Here is a 23,402-nt window from a genome sequence, read left to right as displayed (position 1 = left end):
AGGCGTTTCTGCGAATAAAAAATGGTTTTTCACATCTTTTTTCTCTTTACGCTCTATTATCTCAAAACAGTGTTTTTTCTTACAAAGGTACCATTATTTCCAATGCCTTTCAAGACAGACGGCTTATTTTTTTTTCAATCATCTACATAAGTGTTGCCAACTACTGAACTAGAATTAAGCAATTTCACTGAGCAGTTATTCTGTTATGAATTTTGAAATGCGCAAAGAAAGGCCAGATTTGTGTACTACCGGAAATAATTTTATTAAAAATCGAATTTTCAACACGTTTCAAATATTCTAGTTCAGTAAAAAGAGCACGAAATTTGGCAAACAATGATATATGTATTATTAGGCTACTGTTATTAGTTAGTGAGAAACATGTACCTCAACATGGCCTAAAATGCATGGGAAGTATAGGGCTTACCCTGTGCCCTTAAACATGTAAGCTATATGCCAAGGGAAATGATATGACACCCCCCGTACTGCTATGCGACGAACGGTTGCTCTAAATTTTGGTGAATGTATTCGGGAATACTGCCATCATATTCGCTCCTCGGTTCACGGCAATACGAAAAACGCGCCGTACAAGCTACGGAACAGAGTAGTAAAGCTTTCGCTTTAAAGGAACGCCACCGCGATGGCATATTTTATGAATACCAAGAGAAGGCAAGCATAGCAGGGGGCGGCAGAAAGCTAAGCCGGCGGATGTGATTAAGAATTTTGCGGGGATACGGTGTCGGCAGATGAAAAAGGAAAGGGTTGATTGGAGAGACATGGGAGAGGCCTTTTCTCTGCAGTGGCCAAGGTCAGGCTGATGATGATGAGCTGCTAAAGGGCCGTGCACTGTGCGATGTCAGTGCACGTTAAAAATCCCCATGTGGTCCAAATTATTTGGAACCATTCACTGCCGCGTCCGCTATAGCATGAGTCACTTTGGGAGGTTATAATATATAATTGGTTTTTGTGGAAAGGAAATGGCGCAGTATCTGTCTCATATATCGTTGGACACCTGAACCGCTCCGTAAGGGAAGGGATAAGGGAGGGGGTGAAAGAAGAAAGGAAGAAAGAGGTGCCGTAGTGGCGTAGTGGAGGGCTCCGGATTAATTTCGACCACCTGGTGATCTTTAACGTGCACTGACATCGCACAGCACACGGGCGCCTTATCGTTTTTCCTCCATAAAAACCCTGCCCCGCTGTCGGGTTCGAACCCGGGAACTCCGGATAAGTAGTCGAGCGCCCTAACCACTCAGCCAGTTTAATGCTAAAAATTAACCAAACCATTCAAAAAGTTAACATGAAAGAAATTATCCTTATTGATTGTAAGTATGGCTGCGTACGTTTCAAAAATATTTTATCAAGATAATGTGAATTCTGAATACCGATTTTTGCCTTTGGAACATTGCTTCATAATGCGGCGCTTAGATGGTTAACTGAGTTTCACCATCTTACTCCTGACATATACATGCCGTACGTTTAATTTGGTTTTTGTGTGTAACGTTCAAAAGCGACTCAGGATATCCTCCTGAGTCCTGAGATCATCTTTATTCAATACTTTCGATGAAACTGCTTCACTGATAATAAAATGGCACCAAAGAACGTAAAAAAAGTGTTTCAAGGCGAAATATCATATTGAAGGTAATTAGTCTTATGGTGCCCAAACGGATACTCTGCGAGTCACCTGGTATGAAAATATAGCATACAATTCCTGTTCTGAAGGCAAAGGAACGCGTCGCATTTGCGGCATGTCTCTCTACAGTTTCTGTTGCAGCGTGGGTTCCGGCGTTTCATATGAATTTTTGTCTTGGCATGCTCAGTCAAATGCGCAGTCATGTCGAATCGGACTTCATCACGCGATAGAGGCTTGGCCTTCTTCGGCGGAGTGATCTTCGTCGTTCTCTCAATTTAGCTCACACTCGCATGACTTGGTTGTCTCCGATTTTATGAGTGCATCTGCAACGTTCGTCTTGAATACAAGCAAATCTAGGCGATCCTTTTTAGGGACCATGGAATTTTAGCAGTCCCTCGTGTGCGGCATCCAGCTGTTGCAGCACGCCGTGTATAAAATGTGCGTGAAAACGCACACAGTGCTCTAAAAGAGCCTTTATTTCGTCTTGTGTGAGGTATTTTCCTGTAATGTACATAAGAGAAACTTAGTCCTGAAGTACCCAATTGGGCACCTGGAACTTGAATTGCAGGTAGCATTAAGGTTTTTTGAAAAACGTCTATAGCTTATTATAATTGTTTTCAGAGCCAGGAAGTTCAAAAAGACCGCCGTATAGTGAAATAAAAAAAAAACTTCTTTTTACCGTGAGGACGAAAACGTGGGCGCACGCTGAGGGGGCGCCATCTTTGCCTGCAAATGCTGCGGCCGCAACAACACACGCAGCGCCATCTCTTTTACATGAAAGTGCAGCGCACCCAAAAGGGTAGTGCATGTCTAGAAGCTGGTATCTCATTCTGTAAGGCATCATCAGCTTATTTTTAAACTGAGTGGTATGATCGACTTCCTTCACCGCTTTAGGTGCTTTACTTGCGGGCGCGTAGTACAACTTGTGCGTTTCGTGACGCTCAACGGTTTTGGTGCGTCTCGCTGCCTTATCAGCTTGACGCGCCACAGCACTCACTCGCTTTCAATCGGCCTCAGTGGCATCGGTAATAGCGGCCTCATCTCACCTTCATGTACGATCACGTAATGCTGCCGTTGCCTTTTCAATTTCTTGACACAGCCGGCTGAGTTACACAGTAACGACCGCCGCCCTACTCGCTCCGAGCATTTGGAAGCCTTCAACGAACGCATGCAGGATGTGGAAGACAATCTGCAACACGTAGCAGAAGAAGCTACCAGTTATAAAACTCCTCCGGAGAGGCTGAGGTGATAGCCGGTTGGTATAAGGAATCGGAAAACGACGTTGCTCTGTTGGCGCCCGCGTTTGTCGAATTTCGGGGGGGGGGGGGGGGGCGCTACCAGCGCGCGTAGCGAGCGGACGCGTGGGACATCGGCTCCGGCGATTTTCGACCGTGGCGGCGGACCAACGCGTTGGATCCCGACAATTTTGGACTTGACAGGACCACCAAGTCAGCCGGCACGCAGGGAGACCACTCCCAACCCGGTGGGCCGATTTGTTGACCTGTTTTTAGCGTTTTTCCTCCCATCCACCATAGCGCCGCGACGCAGCTTCAAGGCTGAACGCCGGCGTTCGGCGGCGGGGAGGCCGCTCCAGGCCAACATGGCAAGCGCAAACCAGCAACGCGGCTACGACCCGGAAGGCATGGCATGGTCAACTGTGCCGCAGACCAGTCGGGACCAAGCCTGCAACGCTAATGTGATCCGGGCTTTTGAAAAAAGAGCCCAGAAACTCCAAGCCTGCGCGCAAGGGAAGGCCACGTCAGCCCACGGAGGCCACCATGCGCAACCCGACAAGGCATCCGATGAGCGCGCAGCCGGAGGCCCAAGGCAAGTCAAAGCTGCATGGAAACCCAAGTTTCTCTGCAGATTTAGACCAGACGATGTGGTGCTAATCATCAAACCATTGACGGCGACAAACTTGAAGAACTTACAACACGGTGAGCTAGGCCTAGCCCTACGACAACGAGTCGGGGAGGCCGAAGCGGACAAATTTTACTTCACAATATCCCCGGACCAAAACCTGATCATCGTGGGCACGTCGAGCATCCACGCGGCAGACAAACTGGTCGGGGACTTTGCGATAAAAATCCAAGAAGGAGCAGACCTCCATTTGCACGGGCACGTAAAACAGAGCGAAGACAACGTGGTTCACGGAGTCATCACAGTGGCCAATCTGGAAACCACCGAGTCCCTGCGAGGGAAGGTGAAAAGCTTTCACGGAGAAAGCACCATCCTGGAGATCCCAAAGTTCGGATCTTCGAACAAAGCCAGAATCACCTTCGAAGGCAAATACAAGCCCAGAGCTGTATTGTACAACGCGCAAGTCATACCGGTAGCACCGTACCACCGCACCATACCAGCGTGTAACTTGTGCGGCACGGTGGGACATAGGCCAGATACCTGCCCGACACCAAGACAAGAAAACTGCGGACTCTGCGGAACGCTAGCCCCGTTTGTGGAGGGGGTGCGGTCCCCTCACGTGTGCAAACCAAAATGTGCGGTGTGTGGCGGCGAACACGCCACGAACTCCAGAGACTGCACGGCGAAATTCCGCACGAACGCGCAGCAACAACCCAGCAATCAGGAGAAAAAGAGGAGGAAAAAGAAGAAAAAAAACAAGAAGAAGAAGGGAGGAAGCGGGAATCTCCCGCCCCCTCCACCTAGCAGGGAGTCGATTTCTGATCAACCCAAGCAAAAGAGGACCTGGACCAGCATAGTCCAGAACGGGAAGCAGCAGGTGAGTGGGACCGCCTCTCCTCCTCCTCCTCCCAAACCTTCCTCTCCACCCACACCCAACCCAGTAGAAACCGAGTTACGAAACCAGATAGCAGCCCTAAAAGCGCAGATCGCGGTGCTAACGAGCAAACTAGAAAGTGCGCTAGCTAAACCCCAGCCACCTCAGCAAGAGGAGGCGATGGAAAGCGACACAGAACCTAGTCTTGAAAATAAACTAGAAGCTATGATGAGAAGGGTCCAGGAATCCATTCCCACCATAGTCTCACAACAGATAGCGAAAGCGATGACGGTTCGCAAATACGCTAACACGAGGAGACTCCAGAATCCCCGAGCCTACAGGATGCGTAGGGTGCTGAGCGAGGACGAGGAGGAAGACCACCAGGAGCAATTTCCCCTCCAGAATAACAACAATCTCCAGATACAACATGGCGAGACAAACTAAAGAGAGTCCCATGACATTAACGCAGTGGAATAGTCGAGGCTTGAAATCGAGGACTAAGAGAGCGGATCTTAGGATGCACCTGTCTACGTACGAGCATACTCCGGCAGTAGTGGCCGTACAGGAGCCTGGCGGGAACGTGAGCCTCACAAACTACAAAACGTTCCAACTCGACCCCCTAACGTGCATCTTTGTGCACAAAAATTTCACTGCAAATTTGGTAGATCTGGAATTACAAACCAGCTTTTCGCAAGTGATGGTGACTCTTCTGCCACTGAAAAAGGAGGATTCGCCGCTACTCATCCTGAACGTGTACTGCCCACCTAAAGCAAAAAACGTAACCTTCTCCACACTCCTGAGCAGAGCTATCAGGGAAGCAGGACGAGACCCGCTACTAGTAATGGGAGATTTCAACGCGCAGAGTCCCTCATGGGGCTATCATCGAGAAGACATACGAGGACGGAAGCTAGCGGAGGCGGCGTCCGCGTTAGGTCTAACCCTACACACTGACCCGGCGTGCCCCACGCGGATAGGGAACTCGGTGCAGAGGGACACGTGTCCCGACTTAACCTTCACGAAAAACGCGAGGCGAGTGGAGTGGACGAATACGGAGGAAACTCTCGGTAGTGACCACTGCCTGATCACCATAACGATCCGTACGAAACCCCTTACCAGGCCTACGGGGCACACTATGCTGCCGGACTGGACGAAATTTAGAAAGGAATACGAGGTAAGCTCCATCCAGGAGCAGGGTTATCAAGCCTGGACAAAACAGCTGCTGATCAACCTGCGTTCGACGGAGACGCAGGTAAAGCTCTCAGAGGCGGTGACGGACGTGGACACCCACCTCCTCCACCTCTGGGCAGCCAGACGCAGCATGGTCAAAAGATGGCGTAGACAGAAGCATAACCGAAAGCTAAGAGCTCGGATCGCGGCAATCACTAAAGAAGCGGCGGAGTACGCGGCGCAACTCGCGGATGCGAACTGGGTAGATAGGTGCAACGCGGCCGCTAGGCAGATGTCTAGCAAAAACACGTGGCGCCTCTTCCGGGCGCTCACCGATCCCAACCAGACGCGCACCTAGACGCAGAAGCACCTGCAGAGAGCGGTACATGCATTTCAAGGAAATACGGCCCAGCTCGCACTGAAGCTTCGGGACCAGTACCTGAGCACGACCCAAGATCCAAGGGGAGAAGCTTACAGATACAGTGGAGCCCAAAATGCTGAGCTGGACGAACCTTTCAAAATATACGAACTCAAGGCCGCTCTAGCGAGGATGAAACACGGGACCGCGCCAGGAAGGGACGGGATCTCGGTAAAACTCCTAGCCAATCTGCCGGACCGCGCATACGAATCCCTCCTAAAACACTTTAATTCGGTTTGGATGGGCGAAGCTCCACTTCCCACGGAGTGGAAGACGGCGCTGATAACTTTCATCCCCAAGGCGGGCAAGGCCATAGATACGGATAACCTAAGACCTATTTCTCTCACCTCGTGCGTGGGCAAACTGATGGAAGCTATGGTCAGAGATAGACTATCTGAGTACCTAGAAAACAAGCGAGTCTTCGCCGACTCGATGTACGGCTTCAGGCCAAATAAATCGGCTCAGGACATCCTGCTGCAGCTCAGCAGGAAGGTACTAAACCCGATCGAACATCCGAACGGGGATAAGATAGTGCTGGCCCTAGATCTGAAGGGAGCCTTCGATAATGTGACACATGACGCGATTCTCACACACCTATCAGAGACGGGATGCGGCAGGAACGCTTTCGAGTACATAAAACGCTTCCTCACGGACAGACAGGCCTACGTGAGGATCCAGAACGCGGAACACGGCCCCTTTATATTAGGCACGAGAGGGACGCCACAGGGAGCGGTGCTATCCCCCTTGCTTTTCAACTTGGCAATGAAGAACCTGCCGGTCCACCTGGAGAAAGTCCCGGGTGTGCAGCACGCGCTGTACGCGGACGACATCTCCATTTGGGCCACGCAGGGCTCTCTCGGTGAAATGGAGGCCAGCCTGCAGGAGGCGGCCACCGCGGTGAACGAGTACGCGAAAAAATGTGGCCTTCATTGCTCCCCTCAAAAATCCGAATTCGTGCACATTCGCCCCAACAAAAAATGCACAAACAAGATAGAATTGAGACTTGGATCGGAACCGATACCCGAAAGAAAAGAAATTAGAGTCCTAGGTCTTTTCATCCACCAGCGTCGGCTGGCGACGACCACGCTCGACAAACTAAAGAAGGTGGGAGATCAGGTGGGCCGAATGGTCCGCATAGTCTCGAACAAGAAAGGGGGATTGCGAAGCAAAGGCGCCTTGCGGCTGGCCAATGCCTTTGTAACAAGCAGAATCTTGTACTCGACCCCCTATCTCCGCCACAACAAACACGACCAGAACATCATCGAGGTGATAATACGCAAAATGACGAAGAAGGCCCTCGACCTCCCGATAACCACGTCTAACCTGAGACTCCAAGGTCTGGGTATGACGAACTCCTTCGATGAACTTAGAGAAGCCCACCTCACAAGTCAATACACGCGATTATCGCAGACGCCGTCAGGACGATGCCTTTTAGCCCGTCTGCACATAGAACACACGACTCTAACCGAGGAGAGAGTAAGAGTCTCTCAGGAGTGGCGTTACGCCCTGCACGTAAGACCACTCCCAATTAAGATGTCCAGGGACGACCACGAGGGTAGACGCAGGGCCAGGGCAGAGGCCTTAGCTCACCACTACGGAAGGAAACCCGGGGTATACTACGTGGACGCATCCGGCCCGCACCAAGGCGGGTGGTACACGGCGGCAGTGGTCCACGAATCCAAAACGGTGAACGGGCTCACCTTCAAAGCCCGAAGCGTCACTCAAGCAGAGGAAGTCGCCATCGCATTAGCGGCAACACACTCCGATTCCAAGACAATCATAACCGACTCGCGAGGGGCGTGTCGGAACGTCCAACAGGGCTGTGTCCCGTACCTGGCCTACCGGCTACTGCAAAACAGCTCGTACGTAGGAGGTCCATCCCACCGCTTCATAGTTTGGGCTCCGGCCCACTCGGGGCTAGGAGGAAACGAGGCAGCAGATGCAGCCGCCCGCGCGCTCTCTAACCGGGCAACCTCGTCCCCCGCCTCCTCTGAAGAAGTAGCGGAAGCCACGCCGACCTACACTTACAAGGAAATAACGCAATTATACAAAGATAGACATAAACTGTACCCCCGCCCGTGTAAAGGATTAACGAGAGCGGAGGAACGCCTGTTCCTCCGCCTTGTCACGAACACCATGATGTGCCCGGCCTCGCTAAAGCACTTTGACCCTGCCTTCTCCGGGGAGTGCCCGCACTGTGGGGAGAGGTCCTCGGACCTCTACCACATGGTGTGGGCGTGCCCCTCCAACCCTGCTTTTACTCCAAACCCAAACCCCACCCGGGAGGACTGGGAGGCGACCCTACTCGCCTGTTGCGACCTGAAAGCCCAAAAGGCGATGGTCGAACGAGCTATGGCGGCAGCGGAAGCTACTGGGGTCCCGTACTAGGGACTCCACCTAGTGATTGTGAGGGGAAGGGCACTAAGCCTGACTCCAGAGCACCCTCCATGTAACTCCCTCTTTTCAGAGGAAATAAACGTTTTTACCACCACCACCTTGTCGAATCTCGCTCGGAGCTTAAGTTGTGCCTTCTAACTACAATTCTAACGGAAGTTTAAAAGTTTCGGACAAGTTCGGCATCCTGTTCGCCATCATATTCGACCCCTGTTCGCTGCGGTTTTCGGGCGATCTTCAGTTATATGTCCCCAGAATGGGAGCTAAGAGCATCTCCTGAATAAAATAAAAACTATTTTGCACGCGCCAGAAAGCTGAACGCCGCGTAAACCGTGGCAGGGGCTGCTTTGCGCTGCTCGTGGCAAGCGACGTACGCAGGAAACTCCCGCTGGCGGAGCCTTGCGCGCTTATTCTCAGTGTTTAGCGCCGAGACAAGGCACTGGCATGCAACCTTATACAGAGCTGCTAGACGGACTTTGCCTGGGCAGGTACAGAGCTGTGCTTGAAGAATTGACCGCTGGTACAGCCGCGCTCGATATTGCTTGCAAGACAGCGACAGTGCCGGTACTTTGGCGTCTACTTAGTACCAAATGGATGCATGCGCCAGGGTGCACAGCGTCATGCTTGCGGGTAGCGGTGCTCAATTCCTGAATTCCTCATTTTGCACATCCTCCGAAAGAGAAAGCCAAAAAATAATAACTAAAACTGGAGGGAACGCCTCCTCGCCATATCTATCACAGACCAAAAGCATTCAAAATATTGAGCATACTAAAAAAAAGAAATCTGAAATGTGATTCAAAATTAAACGCCCATTACAAAAAAAAAAGAGGCAAGATGTTCCTCCAATGGAGCGACAAAGCGAATGTCGGGTGACGCGCACAGAATGTTGAATAATGCCATAAAACAAAACACGTGGCAGTCGTCTTGCAACAAGAAACAAGAAAATCGTCAAAATAGAGCGTTGTCAATCGAGAAAGAAACCGAAAATAGAAGTAACAGTAGCGCGTCTCACACTGCTTAGCGAAACGAGCTTCTACACCACGATACGAATTGCAGGGTGGCAGTGCATTTTTTACAAAGATTAAAGTCTTGGTTCGGCTGTGGCGAAACTCAACGATGCGCAACCACCGGTGCAACGTTGGCGGGTAAATCTGTCTGTGCGCCGGGAGTCCGAAAACAGCCACGTTCGTCGTCTGTTCGTCCGTTGCGGAGCTTTGGCTCGCTCACGTCACGAAGTGCATGGAAATGTGTTTCGTAAATAACTACTCGTTCATTAACTCGACAAGCTATTACGTGCATCGACAGTGGGTTCAAAAGCCTTGATGTCTAGAGATACTCAGAGATCCCATGTATACACATAATAAATCATGATATGCTAGGAACCACAAGTCGGACTTTTCTAGCCCCGCAAAAATATTCCACGAATTTCCATCGCGTAGCGACCGACTCACAACCTTGGCTGTATACTGGCCCATGACAGCGTCGTCTCTGAGGCGCCCCTCACAGGACATGCCACCACGTGAGCGCACATTGTCTGAAGCACCCACCCGCAGCTGGATATGTTCTCTGTGTTGTCCACTCTGATTCAGGAGAAAGTCCCATAGCTGATACCTTTACTTCAACTCACTTGATGGGGAAATCAGAAAATGGTGTATAACTGAGCAGAAAATATGTACATGACAATGCATACAGCTTTGTTAACTTTTGGTGGCACATCAGGCGCGCTAACTTACCTTAATACAAATGCAGTGCCGTAGGAAACCACCGAGAGGCGCTAACAAGACAGATACTAGAGCCTTTTATGACTAAGATTGCAGGACGACTGCATTAACGCGCCATCAGTGGCGCTGTCGTTAAACGAAATTAAATACCTAGAGTGTGAAATTTGACACGGGCCAGCTAACCGCCGGCGTTTGTACCTTTCGCGCGTGCTTTCGGGTTTGTTCTTGTGTGTTTTTCCTTTCTGGTCGCCAGATGGTGTAAAATCCTGCTGGTCATTGAATATAATTTAGTTGACAGTCAGCGCTGTTGTGCCCTCCCCTTCTTTTACGCAGTCTTTGCGCTGCTAACTCACATGTGGTCTATTTACAGTTGATCCTGCTGCTGCCTGCATTTTCGACCGGAAGCCACCATACCCCTCGGAACAGGACAGCCCAGCTTCACGTCATCGAAAGCACTATAGCATCATACATTTAACGCTCGCTCTCCTACTCGTATACTTCGTATAAGCGGACTTCGTGAACTGCAATTTTTGCAACGACCAAGACCGCACAAATATCATTACCAGACTATTTTTTCGAGAGAACAGCTTCTCTTGGCATGCGCGTGATTCAGAGCTGTATGAGCAGCCATTGGCTGCAGTTTTTATAATTATAGTTGTCACATTGTTGTCTCGGCTGTGTTTCTCGCCAACAACTACTTCCTGACTTAAGTGTTCTTCTGGCTCTTTCTATATCCGGGAAAACTTTTCGCGGCTTTGCTCCTTAAGTTATAAGAGCCAGGCGAAGGCTTCGGCATTTTTCTATCTGCCTTTTTACGGGCGGAGGCGAAGATTTGTGGACGCTGTTGCCTTGCGCTCGCTGAGTAACTCTGCTGCTCGGCCATAGCAGCTGGCATCATTTTATTGCAAAAACATTAGAGCTCCTGTCCACGAGGAAAGCTGGCGACCGTCCATCGGTGTCATGAAAAAGCAAGTGGCACACCTGCCCATCATAGCTGGTGGCAATGCAATCAAATCCAATAAATTCAATACAACTTCCACCTGCTCACCGTGGCACAGCACATCAGGGCTCGAGAGACGGACAGCCTCCCGCAAAACTTAGCTTTAGAGCAGCACGACAAGTGCAGCCTCGGTCTCACAAACGCCACCGATACCGAAAATGTGTAAAACACGCTGGATAAGCAAAATTAGGACAACCCGTCGTTCTTATTTTTCGTTGTACATTTGATTTGCTTTATTTTATTTCTAGATACTGCAGCCACGGCAAGGCTATCGCAGCAGTGGGGCGCAATACAAAGGAACAAAGAAAGCAAATATAACAAATTAGGAACAGGTTTGTAATAATTATTCTAGTGATAATAAACTTATGTTGCCTGCTAAAGAATATCAAACTTCAATGGTATGACGGGAAAACTGTACTTATAGAGCCTAGTGCGGGCTTAAAAGGGCAAAATGTTTAGGTATCTTTAGACGAAGGCTAAGGCTACTTGTAGATGAAGGTTCAGAAAAAGTCAGATAATTATCCAGCGAATAAAATCGAGTTGAATTGACTAAAATGTACATAAATTTCAGGCATGCAAGACGACGACGTGCGGCAAGAGTAGTGAGGCCTATCGTCGAAGAAAAATAGACTGCGAAAAATTCGCCAAATCTCCTGCAAACAAAACGCATGGCCTTCTTCCGCGGAGATGCTAGCTTATATCACACTGCTTATACGTATTCGAAACAACACAAGCGTATTCGAATTGGGAGAATGTTTTGTATGTTAAACGCTTGGTTTCTTGAGCAGCAGCGCGCAAGGTGCGATGTAAGTATCCCATATTGAAGACGGCGTCATCGTGTTTTGACCACGACGTGTTGTGCGTTAGCAGGAGACCGAGATGCCTGTATATGTACACTCAGTGTACGTTGACTGTATTATATGACAGTGACGAAGGAAGGGCACGGACGTTGTGAAAATGTCTTACAGGCGGTCTTAGAAAAGTTGATATTCATTTACCACGCCTGGAACCAACTGCAGAAATCAGCAAAAGAACTGTTCAGGATAACATGATCAACGCCTATCATCCTGGATCATGTCTTTCAATGCCGCCAATACGGAGCGCTGACGTCGACGGTTGAAGCTACAAAACCTGAGGAACCGGACTGGCCGATCACACTGGCGGTAGTGGCAGCGACGAGCGAACAGCGCCTCAAGCCACGTTCACTGTATCTTGCAGGATAGTGGAAGCCAGACCAGAGGCCTGTTATCTAGCTGTGCATTTCTACCGCTGCTGCTGCCGCCAAAGTGTGATAGCCTGTGACCATGCCTCCAAATTTGCGGTCTTCTGTGTGTTGCAAGGATATTACCGTGTCTGATAGCAGTATCGAGTGCAGTAATTGTGGTTTTGTTTATCACACTGCGAAATGGGCAGGAATTGCTGATGCCACAGTCGAAGCTTAAACGGTTCTCTTATGTTTCCGAAAGTCGTGCGGCAAAACATAGGACGCCATTTCGTTAGTTGTCCGCTCGGCCTCTTTTAGGCGAGCTAATCAAGGTCGTCAGCGCTAGCAACCAGTACTGCCTTCTGCCCGCAAGCCTTTCGCACTAGGCATCTTCCACTATGTCACACGTATTTGTATTTCTTTACCTTTGCCCAGTTCTGAACTTCAAACATGGCGCACGGGACGAGCATCGTAAGGCATGGCGCTAAGAGCGCTGGTGGTGCAACACACACAAGATGATAGCCTCCCCGGCGAAACTGACCTAGAGATCTGGATGAAAGCGATCAGTGATAAGCTGGATCAGCCGCTGCCTCTTAAGGACGGTATTGAAGACGCATTGAAGCGGTTAGGCGACCAGTATGACAATTTGCTTTCCCGCACTGAGCGAAACGAGCGCGAAGTGAAAGAGTTGAAAAAATTGGCTGTGGTTTAGCTCTGGTTAACCCTAGTTGAATTGCGAAAGCAACAGCTGCATGGCTACGCTTGTGGTGCTAGCTTGTGGTTAAGCGTTCGGTTTAGCTCTATTGTACAGACACGACAAGATACACTGCCCAGGTAACGACTTGGCTTTTATGCCTTGTACCAATAAAGACGCTGCGATGATCAGTGAAGTAGTGGGACTTAGTTTCCACCTTGCTGACGACGAGCTCTATATCTGCGAGGCTGCGTGTAAAACCAAGTCTAAACTGCTTCCCCAATGCCGCATCTTCGTTTCGACGCTTCTTGAGTCGTGCGGCGCGCTCTTCTGCCGTCTGTTGAGCGGCCTGTTTCTTCCTCGCTCCGTTCTTTCGTTGTTGACACTCTTTCGCGCGGTCCATAACGACTAGAATTGACTGAGGTGAAGCGCGCATATATATATACACCCCCACGAGGTGACACCTCCTCTCCATCTACTCGAGCGCCGCACATCTGGTGGGGCGAGCGGCGACGGCAGCGGCGCTATCTGTTGGAGCCCGGCTGCGGCGTTGCTAGGCAACGGCGGCTCAAGGTTGTTCGTGGGCCACGGCATACGGCTTAAGTGCGACCACGCGACGAGCCGAGCTGGCTGGCTTAGTGTTGCTTTCGCAACAAAAGAGGGTCGAAAAGGTCGCAGCACGAGACGATGAAGTCGCCCTGCAAAAGGATTAATTGATAGCCTTGAATGGAGGAACCGCCGCCGCAACCTTGAATTTCATGGCATCCAAGAGACTAAGGACGAAAATCTTCTTGATAAGATAAACGCACTGACTGCCAAAAACGAACTTCCAAGCTCTGGCGAAGTGACGTTGCGGCAATTCACCGCCTGCCAGCAAACAAAGATAAAACGCCAAGTATCATTTGTCGGTCCGCAAGGCATGCTGAAAGGGATGCGCGGTGGCAAACGTAAGAAACTGCAAGAAACTGGCGACATTAACTTCATACTGGAAAACCTGACGAAAAGAACCAGTGAACCACTGTTTGAAGATAAGAACTGGGCAAATGTAAAGAAATACAAATGCGTGTGGCATAGCAACGGAAGAATCCTGGTGCGAAAGGCTGACGGTAAGAAAGGAGTACTGGTTGCTAGCGCTGGCGACGTAGATAATTTCGCCTAAAAGAGGCTAATTGGACAGCTAAGGTAATGGCGTACGACTTTGCCGCACGACTTTCGGAAAGATATAGAGAAACTGTTTTTTCAATCTTTCAAATGCTTTCATCTGAACGTAAGATCAATAAAAAATAAGAAACTAGGTCTGGAACTACTTTTCGAGAACCTGAATGAGTCACTAGGTTCTGTAATGCTAACCGAGACATGGTCAAGTGGCAACGACGTTTACCGACTTGCTGGGCATGAAATTTACTGTTTAAATCGCACCGCTGGACGGGGTGGAGGGTTGAGATTTTGGTCACGAAAATGGTTTAACGTGAGCTGCTTGAAAAATTTTCTACACTTACCGAGGATTATGAAGTTGTATCCGTTCACAGGGAAAATGACGTGTTGGTCGTCTGTTATTCGCCACCAAATGAAAAATGCAGTTTTTATTATTTAGAAACATTATTCTCGTTCATAAATATGAACCGCTTTAATGTTAAATTTGGTGGCGACATTAATAATAATGTATTGAACGCTTCTATGCAAACTAACCTTGCAGTCTTGTTGAAAACTCATGGTGTTCGGAACACAACTGATATTCCAACGAGAGTTGCAGCATGTTCAACCTCATTGATAGATGTGTTTCTTACCAATATTGATACAAGCAGAATTAATGCAGGTTTGCTACCCTCAAATTTCTGCGATCATTTACCTATATTCGTATGTGCCAATGTTCAGTTAAACAACGGAAAGGCACGGCATAGATATTTTGTTCAACACATAACACAGCGAAAACTAACAGTGTTCTATGACAAAATATGAGACTTCTTGGGATCCAATCTTTTTCAGCAAAAATTGTGAACACCGCATATTTCATTTCATTTTATTACCTTAAAGGCCCCAAAAGAGGGGTGTTACATAAGGAGTGGCAACAATTAAAAGCACAGATTCACAATAACAGGAAAGTTTTTACATTTTCAGCGAAAAGACTTGGGCAAGTGATGATGGCAACGTTGTTTAGAAGGCCGTTCCAGTCTGCGGCTGCACGAGGAAAGAAGGAATTAGAAAAGGTTACGGTGCGTTAGGGTGGACGGGCAACTTGTAGGTGATGGCTGGTGCGAGGAGATATGCGTGCTGGGGGAAAAATATAAGGTGCGACGTGCATAGGGCTGTGGAAGAATTATAAAGACAGGCTGGCAATGCGACGGCGGAGCGATAAGGGTGATAATCCGGATGCTGTTTTTAAGGAGGAAACGCTGATTTCATAAGAGTACGATAAATGAATGAAGCGAGCAGCGCGATTTTGAACAGATTCGAGGGCATTGATGAGGTAAGCTTGATGAGGATTCCAAATGGGCGATGCAAATTCTAGTTTGGACCTGGCGAATGATTTGTAAGCTAACAACTTGACATGTTTTGGAGCATGGTGAAGATGGCGCTTGAGGAAACCTAGCGTCTTGTTTGCTGACGATATTATGTTAGTAACATGCAAGCTCCAAGAAAGATCGCTATAAATTGTTATGCCTAGGTACTTGTATGACTGCACTAGTTGTACGGGAACTTCTAATATTTCGTAAGAGAAAATTAGAGTATTACGGCGGCGGCTGATGGACAAAAGATTACATTTACGTGGGTTGAGTTCCATTAGCCACTTATTACACCACTCCTGAACAGCATTGATATCATTTTGAAGAGAAGATTGGTCAGCAGTGGAGAGAATAGCACGATAAAGTACACAGTCGTCAGCGAACATGCGTATGATAGATGTTACGCTTGAAGGCAGATCATTAATGTACACAAGAAACAGTAGTGGACCAAGCACAGATCCCTGTGGAACGCCTGACGTTACTGGGAGTGAGTTAGAGTTCTTATTGTTAACGGAGACAAACTGCGTACGATTAGTTAAAAACTCTTCAATCCACTTCAAAATAGGGGGGTGCAAATTTAATTGGGAAAGTTTTATCAGGAGGCGTTTATGGGGTACTTTATCAAAGGCTTTTGCAAAATCCAAAAATACGATGTCAGTCTGTAGATTACAATCAAGATTAGCATGCAGATCGTGAATGAACGTAGCAAGTTGGCTCTCGCAGGAATAACCCCGGCGAAACCCGTGCTGAGCAGGTTGAAAAAAGTTGTTCGAATCAAGGAATGCCATGATATGGGTATAGATGACGTGTTCCATGATTTTGCAGGGAATACTAGTTAGAGAGATGGGACGGTAATTAAGTGGCGAGTTCTTGTTACCTGATTTGTAGACTGGAACGACCTTCCCAATTTTCCAGTCTATGGGCAGTTGACCTGTGAAGAGTGACTGAGCGAATAACAAGCACAACAGAGATGAACATATATCTTTGGTATTAATCGGTATTTTAGCGTTGATATTGTCAGTTCCTGCAGAGGATGAAAGTTTAATGTTTTCAATTAGTGACGAAATTCCTGCTGAAGAAAATGTAAGAGAAGGCATAGTATCTTGAATAACTGGGGCGTTTGGAGGAAATGTCGGATCTGTTTCATTAGTAAACACGGAAGAAAAGGCTGCGTTGAACATATTGGCGCATTCTGTTTCGCATACAATTGAACCCGAACCATCGGTGAAGGAAATAGTTCGTGCGTGCTGGGGGTGAATGACTTGCCAGGACCTACGGGGGTTAGTTGACAACATTTTAGGCAGATCGGAGTTGAAAAAGGTGCGCTTGGCTTCTCTAATACTTGATAAGTACGTTTTTTCGGCTGCGTAATATTTTTTCCAAGCGTCCTGACTAGGAAGCAACTTGGCCGATCGGAAAAGACGCTTCTTTTTATTTTCAAGGCGTCTGAGTGTATTTGTGAACCATTGGTTTTGAGGGTTAGTTCGTATATTTATGTTCGGAATAAACCGGTCGACCAAATCGTCGATTTTCCTCTTAAACAAGGACCAGTTATTATGAATAGATCTTTGAATAAAGTTAGATTGAAATGCTGGCAAAAATGCGCGAAATTCATTATTTATTGCTGTATAGTTTCCTTTATCGTATAATCGGATAGTTCTTTTAGTTGTTGCGCGCAAGGATGGTTTAATCGTGAAACCAGCATGTATGACGTGATGATCGCTGACGCCTGGTAGATACGTTATAGAATGAACGTATTCAGGGTTATCCGTTAATAATAGATCTAGAATATTTGTGCAGTCTTCGGTTACACGAGTTGGCTCGGATACAGTTTGAATGAGATTAAAATTAAGGAAACGTCTAGAAATTCATTAGCATCCTTATTACCTGTAGCGGTTAGGTTATTCCAGTCGATACTCGGAAAATTGAAGTCTCCGAATAGGAGAGTGCATGTGTTAGGGTGTTTAGCTTTAATTTCATTCAATGCGTTATTAAGTTTTCGCGGGAAATCTGGGCTGTTAGGAGGCCTGTAGCAAACGCCGACCACAACTGATTTAGGTGAAACGTGGCATAAAACCCATATTTCTATATCTAATGAAAGGTTAATGGCTGAGCATGATAGGTCTCGAGCGGTGGCAATCAGTACCCCTCCTCCCCTTCGATCTGGGCGATCTTTGCACTTCACTATCAAAAATATCGCTGTTAAGCCACGTTTCTGTCAAGACTACTATGTTACTGGCAGATGAAGTGACGATATGGGAAACAATGTCGCGCTTTGAAATGAAACTTCGCACGTTAGTAAAGATTGCTGACAATGAAAGCGCTTCTTGGTGTACATGCCTAGAACGATCTGTCGACAGGGGCTGAGATGGTTGCTATTTTACCTCTTTGACTGTTAGTGATGATTCATCGAATATGCAGCGTTTAGGACCAATGTGTAATGTTTTGAAGCCCAAAGAGAACTTATCGGATACCGATTTGGCAAAGACTACAAGATGTTTGCGGGCGTTACGGACGGGAAGGGAGAAGTCTTCGCCAATACTCTAGTTGGGTGCCTTTCAGCTTATTGCCTAAGGAAAGGATGCTTTCTTTAGTTTTCGATGACGTGAATTTAACGATGATTGGTCTGGTGCGATCAGTAGAGCGGCGCCCGAGGCGATGAGCACACTCGATTAGATTGGGTTCGATGGCAAAACCTAGTTGAGTGGAGCAATGGCGAATGACTGTTTCTTCCGAGTCAGCATACGTTTCAGTGGGGTTAGTGTCAGGAATATTGTAAAAAATTAGATTGTTACGGCGAGACCGATTTTCTGCATCGTCCATACGTGCTTCCAATTTGTCGACCTTGCAGGTAAGTTCAGTGTTTAAAGTTTTGAGGGCGTCGATTTCAGAATGGAGAGTAGAAAGTGTGGCGTAGTGTGATTCTAGAGTGTCCATGCGCTTGTTTAAGTTGGCCAAGGTTGTTTCGGTAGTTTTCAGTTGGTGTTTAATGTCCTGCAGATCTGAAATTAATGCAGCTTGCCCGGTAGTTAGTTTCTGGAGCTCGGAAAGTATGCTGTCTTAACGGTCGGGGCCTGGGTTAGTTTCAACATCGCCTGACAATAGTAAAAGAAAACGAAGAACACGTGAACATTCGGCAGCAATACTACAGCAGCACTGAGGGCTCGGCATCTGCATTAAAAAGTAGTTACTGGTCTTTTTAGCAAATAGGGAAAACTTATTACTAACCTGCATTGTGAAAAGTATCGGATTAGTAGCCTGCACTGATGCACAGCTACCGAGCAAACAGAGCCGCGGCGATGACAGCAGGGGCTTTATATGGCTGATGAAATTATCAGATGATGTTCTTGGTGATGGGACTGGCCACTGATGGTCCAAGATGACGTCCTCTGGCGGCGATGAGGGTAGGCGATGGGGCAGCAACGGTGATGGGGCAGGTGGAAGGAAAAGGCCTTTTTCAAGGAACTTCGGGGCGGCGGTCAAAACTGATTAACAGGAAGCAGACGGTAGAGCGGCGAAAATCAGTTGCACAGCGAAGGCAAACACCTGCATTGTGAAAAGCATCGGATTAGTAGCCTGCGCTGATGCACAGCTACCGAGCCCACAGAGCGGCGGCGATGACAGCAGGGGCTTTATATGGCTGATAGAATTATCAGATGATGTTCTTGGTGATGGGACTGGCCACTGATGGTCCAAGATGACGTCCTCTGGCGGCGATGAGGGTAGGCGATGGGGCAGCAACGGTGATGGGGCAGGTGGAAGGAAAAGGCCTTTTTCAAGGAACTTCGGGGCGGCGGTCAAAACTGATTAACAGGAAGCAGACGGTAGAGCGGCGAAAATCAGTTGCACAGCGAAGGCAAACACCTGCATTGTGAAAAGCATCGGATTAGTAGCCTGCGCTGATGCACAGCTACCGAGCCCACAGAGCGGCGGCGATGACAGCAGGGGCTTTATATGGCTGATAGAATTATCAGATGATGTTCTTGGTGATGGGACTGGCCACTGATGGTCCAAGATGACGTCCTCTGGCGGCGATGAGGGTAGGCGATGGGGCAGCAACGGTGATGGGGCAGGTGGAAGGAAAAGGCCTTTTTCAAGGAACTTCGGGGCGGCGGTCAAAACTGATTAACAGGAAGCAGACGGTAGAGCGGCGAAAATCAGTTGCACAGCGAAGGCAAACACCTGCATTGTGAAAAGCATCGGATTAGTAGCCTGCGCTGATGCACAGCTACCGAGCCCACAGAGCGGCGGCGATGACAGCAGGGGCTTTATATGGCTGATAGAATTATCAGATGATGTTCTTGGTGATGGGGCTGGCCACTGATGGTCCAAGATGACGTCCTCTGGCGGCGATGAGGGTAGGCGATGGGGCAGCAACGGTGATGGGGCAGGTGGAAGGAAAAGGCCTTTTTCAAGGAACTTCGGGGCGGCGGTCAAAACTGATTAACAGGAAGCAGACGGTAGAGCAGCGAAAATCAGTTGCACAGCGAAGGCAAACACCTGCATTGTGAAAAGCATCGGATTAGTAGCCTGCGCTGATGCACAGCTACCGAGCCCACAGAGCGGCGGCGATGACAGCAGGGGCTTTATATGGCTGATAGAATTATCAGATGATGTTCTTGGTGATGGGACTGGCCAGTGATGGTACAAGATGACGTCCTCTGGCGGCGATGAGGGTAGGCGATGGGGCAGCAACGGTGATGGGGCAGGTGGAACGAAAAGGCCTTTTTTAAGGAACATCGGGGCGGCGGTCAAAACTGATGAACAGGAAGCAGACGGTAGAGCGGCGAAAATCAGTTGCACAGCGAAGGCAAACACCTGCATTGTGAAAAGTATCGGATTAGTAGCCTGCACTGATGCACAGCTACCGAGCCCTGGAAATATTCTGGAAATATTCACTCCAGGTTATGAGCAGAGTTTGCCCCTAGTCGCAGTAAAAAAAAAGAGTAGAAAAATTAGAAAACCGTGGGTTAGTATAGAGCTCTCCGCTAGAATTAGAGAAAAAAATATACGCTATACCACCAATTTATCCAGAGCAAAGATAAAAAAGCACTGCTAGAGTTTAAAGCCTAGCGTAATCGCTTAGATAAATATATAACGAAAGCTAGTCGTGAATATTTAGACAGCATATTTTACCCTGCAGCAGTTCGGATGTACATAACTTGGCGCAGGCTGAACTCTATGCCAAACAATAAAATACCGCCTGATAAAGTCTGTAACATAAAAGGAAATGACATAGAGCTGACCGGAAAACCTCTTGCGGATGCTTTCAATAATGTTTTTTACAAACGTCAGCGTAACCGCGGCTTTTGATGAGCTTCCGATTTTCGGCGATATTCAAGTTCGATGTTTCTGAATCCAGACAATAAAAGAGCGATTAAAAACATAATTTTAAACCTAAGAAATAGTTGTGCCAAAGACATTGAGGGCTTTCAAATAAAACCAGTAAAATACGTTGCCCACCTTCTTGCTCCATGTTAAGTGCACATATTTATTCTATGTTTTGAGCTGGCCATACTTCCGCATAGAATGCAGGTTGCTCGAGTATGTGCATTGTACAAAAAAGATAGCAAGAATGATATGGGAAATTACCGTCCCATATCTATACTCCCGTCCTTTTCCAAAGCTTTAGAAAAGGCCATTTTAAGACGGATGACAAATTTTGAAGGTAAACAGCTGCTAGCCATAATAATATTAATAATTGGTTTTTTGGGGAAAGGAAATGGCGCAGTATCTGTCTCATATATCATTGGACTCCTGAACCGCGCCATAAGGGAAGGGGAAAGGAGGGAGCGAAAGAAGAAAGGAAGAGTTGCCGTAGTGGAGGGCTCCGGGATAATTTCGACCACCTGGGGATCTTTAACGTGCACTGCCATCGCACAGCACACATGCGCCTTAGCGTTTTTCCACCATATGCTAGCAAGTTGGGTTTTTTTTTGGTGGAAAGGAAATGGCGCAGTATCTGCCTCATATATCGTTGGACACCTGAACCGCGCCGTAAGGGAAGAGTTCGGTTTTCGCAACGCATTCAGCACAGAACTTGCATTTGTGACCCAAAAGGAACACATCTTAAGCAGGCTGGATGAAGGAAAGTTAGTTTTGGACTTGTATGTCGACTTCTCTAAAGCTTTCGACACTATCAATCATGCAGCGCTGATAAGGAAGCAGGAACATTATGGCTTTCGCGGAAAAGCCAGTGCCCTTATCGATACCTACCTAAAACACCTTACCCAAATAGTAGCCATAGATGATTCTTTGTCCGACCCACTTCATGTTTTCTATGGCTTACCACAAGGCACTATTCTGGGCCCCTGTCTTTTCAACCTGGGCGTGAGCGATGTGTACAGCATAGCCCCATCCGCTGTATTTATGAACTATGCAGATGACACATGAATATTTTTGACAGGAGAATCAAGTGATCAGATAATAGCTGCAGACAATGTCGCGCTAGCGAATCTTCATGAATGGACAAAAAAATAGCCTGAGGATAAACGCTGATAAAACAAAAGCGGTTCTGTTTCATAGTGGAAATAAAAACATCGATACACAAAATAAAATTTTACTACGCTTAACTATCATAGAGATTGTGCCTAGCTTTAAGACTTTGGGTGTCATTGTTCAAGACACAATGTCATGGGATGTCCACGTCGATTCTATGAAAAAAAGTTGTCACAAATAGTCGGAATAGTTTCTCGAAATCGTCATGTACTGCCTCACCACATTTTTATGATAATTTGCAATAACCTTTTCTCCTCTAGAATGAACTATTGTCGTCTGGTATGCGTATCGACTACTAAATCCAACATTGAAAGGCTGCTCATTCTGCAAAAAAAAATTTTAAGAGCTGTAGAAAATGCTCTAGTGTGCTGTCATACGCGTGCGTTATTCACAAAGTACAACGTTATTACAGCCACAAACTATTACGAATATCGGCTTTGCAAACTCTTCAAACAAGATTCTAAATGTAATAATGGTTTTTGTTCAGGAAATAGCTAAACTACAACGATATCTAGACTCTTACAACACACGCCCTTTCGAGCCATGGAAGGTTAAAACAAGCAAACAACATGCGGTCTTCAAATGCTGCATAACAAACTGCCAAGGATACTGAACAGTTTAGAAGCTCGAAATATACAAATTGAAAAAATTGCGTTCAAGACATCGCGCGAGTTTTTCAAATTGTAGTACACAACTGCGTTTATTTACTTTTTTTTGGGGGGGGGGGGGGCGGGGGGGCATGCGAAATGTAGCTGTATGCAATGCCACTCTTTTCATGATTGCCCCTCGTATTATTCCATGCAGTGCACCCTCGATTTCTTTCGTTGTGACTTAGGTGCTGTTTGTCTCCACTGAGTACTGCTAATGCAGGGGGCCTGCGGCCCTGTCAAGCTGGCTTCTGGTAGCTTTTTCTGCAGGCCTCCTACTAAATGTACAGTGATGCAAATAAAGTTCCATTCTATTCTATTGTATTCAAAATTGGCGATTTTATGGTTCGATATAAAACGCGGTCATAGGCACAAAGGCATATCATTATTATAGAATTTGTGAGTGAAAGAAAATACGCACTTATTATAGGTGGTGACTTCAACATCAACATGTTAGCTGATACCAGTGCTAAGACAGAACTAGAATCATTACTAAACTATCATTCCTGTCAAAACTACATAACGACGCCCACGCGAATCACCCCACAATCAGCAACACTTCTTGATCTGTTTATAAGCAATTCAGATCCTTCCCTTGTTAGAGCTGGCACTTTAATTAACAATATTAGCGACCACTTGCCTATATTTTTATTCGTCAGTCAAGTTCATAATACACCTAAACAACTGCGTTCGGAATATTCCTACAGACTCATAAATCCTGAAACGCTATCCGCTTTTAGAGACTGCTTAAGCAGAGTAAGCTGGACCGATGTGTTTACAGAGAGCGACCCCAA

General features: G+C 47.5%; 1 protein-coding gene across 1 annotated transcript; it reads left to right on the top strand.

The window, feature by feature from the left end:
- The first annotated feature begins 6,578 nt into the window (after nt 1–6,578).
- Nucleotides 6,579–8,334, top strand: LOC144107315 (uncharacterized). Its single transcript, XM_077640309.1, has one exon. The coding sequence runs from the start codon at nt 6,709–6,711 to the stop codon at nt 8,332–8,334; it is 1,626 nt and encodes a 541-aa protein (XP_077496435.1). The 5' UTR covers nt 6,579–6,708.
- Nucleotides 8,335–23,402: the final 15,068 nt, after the last annotated feature.

Source organism: Amblyomma americanum, chromosome 10 (genome assembly GCF_052857255.1).
Source record: "Amblyomma americanum isolate KBUSLIRL-KWMA chromosome 10, ASM5285725v1, whole genome shotgun sequence".
NCBI classification, from domain to species: Eukaryota; Metazoa; Arthropoda; class Arachnida; order Ixodida; family Ixodidae; genus Amblyomma; species Amblyomma americanum.
Note: the sequence above shows the minus strand (reverse complement) of the source record. Positions and strands in the feature narration are given on the sequence as shown.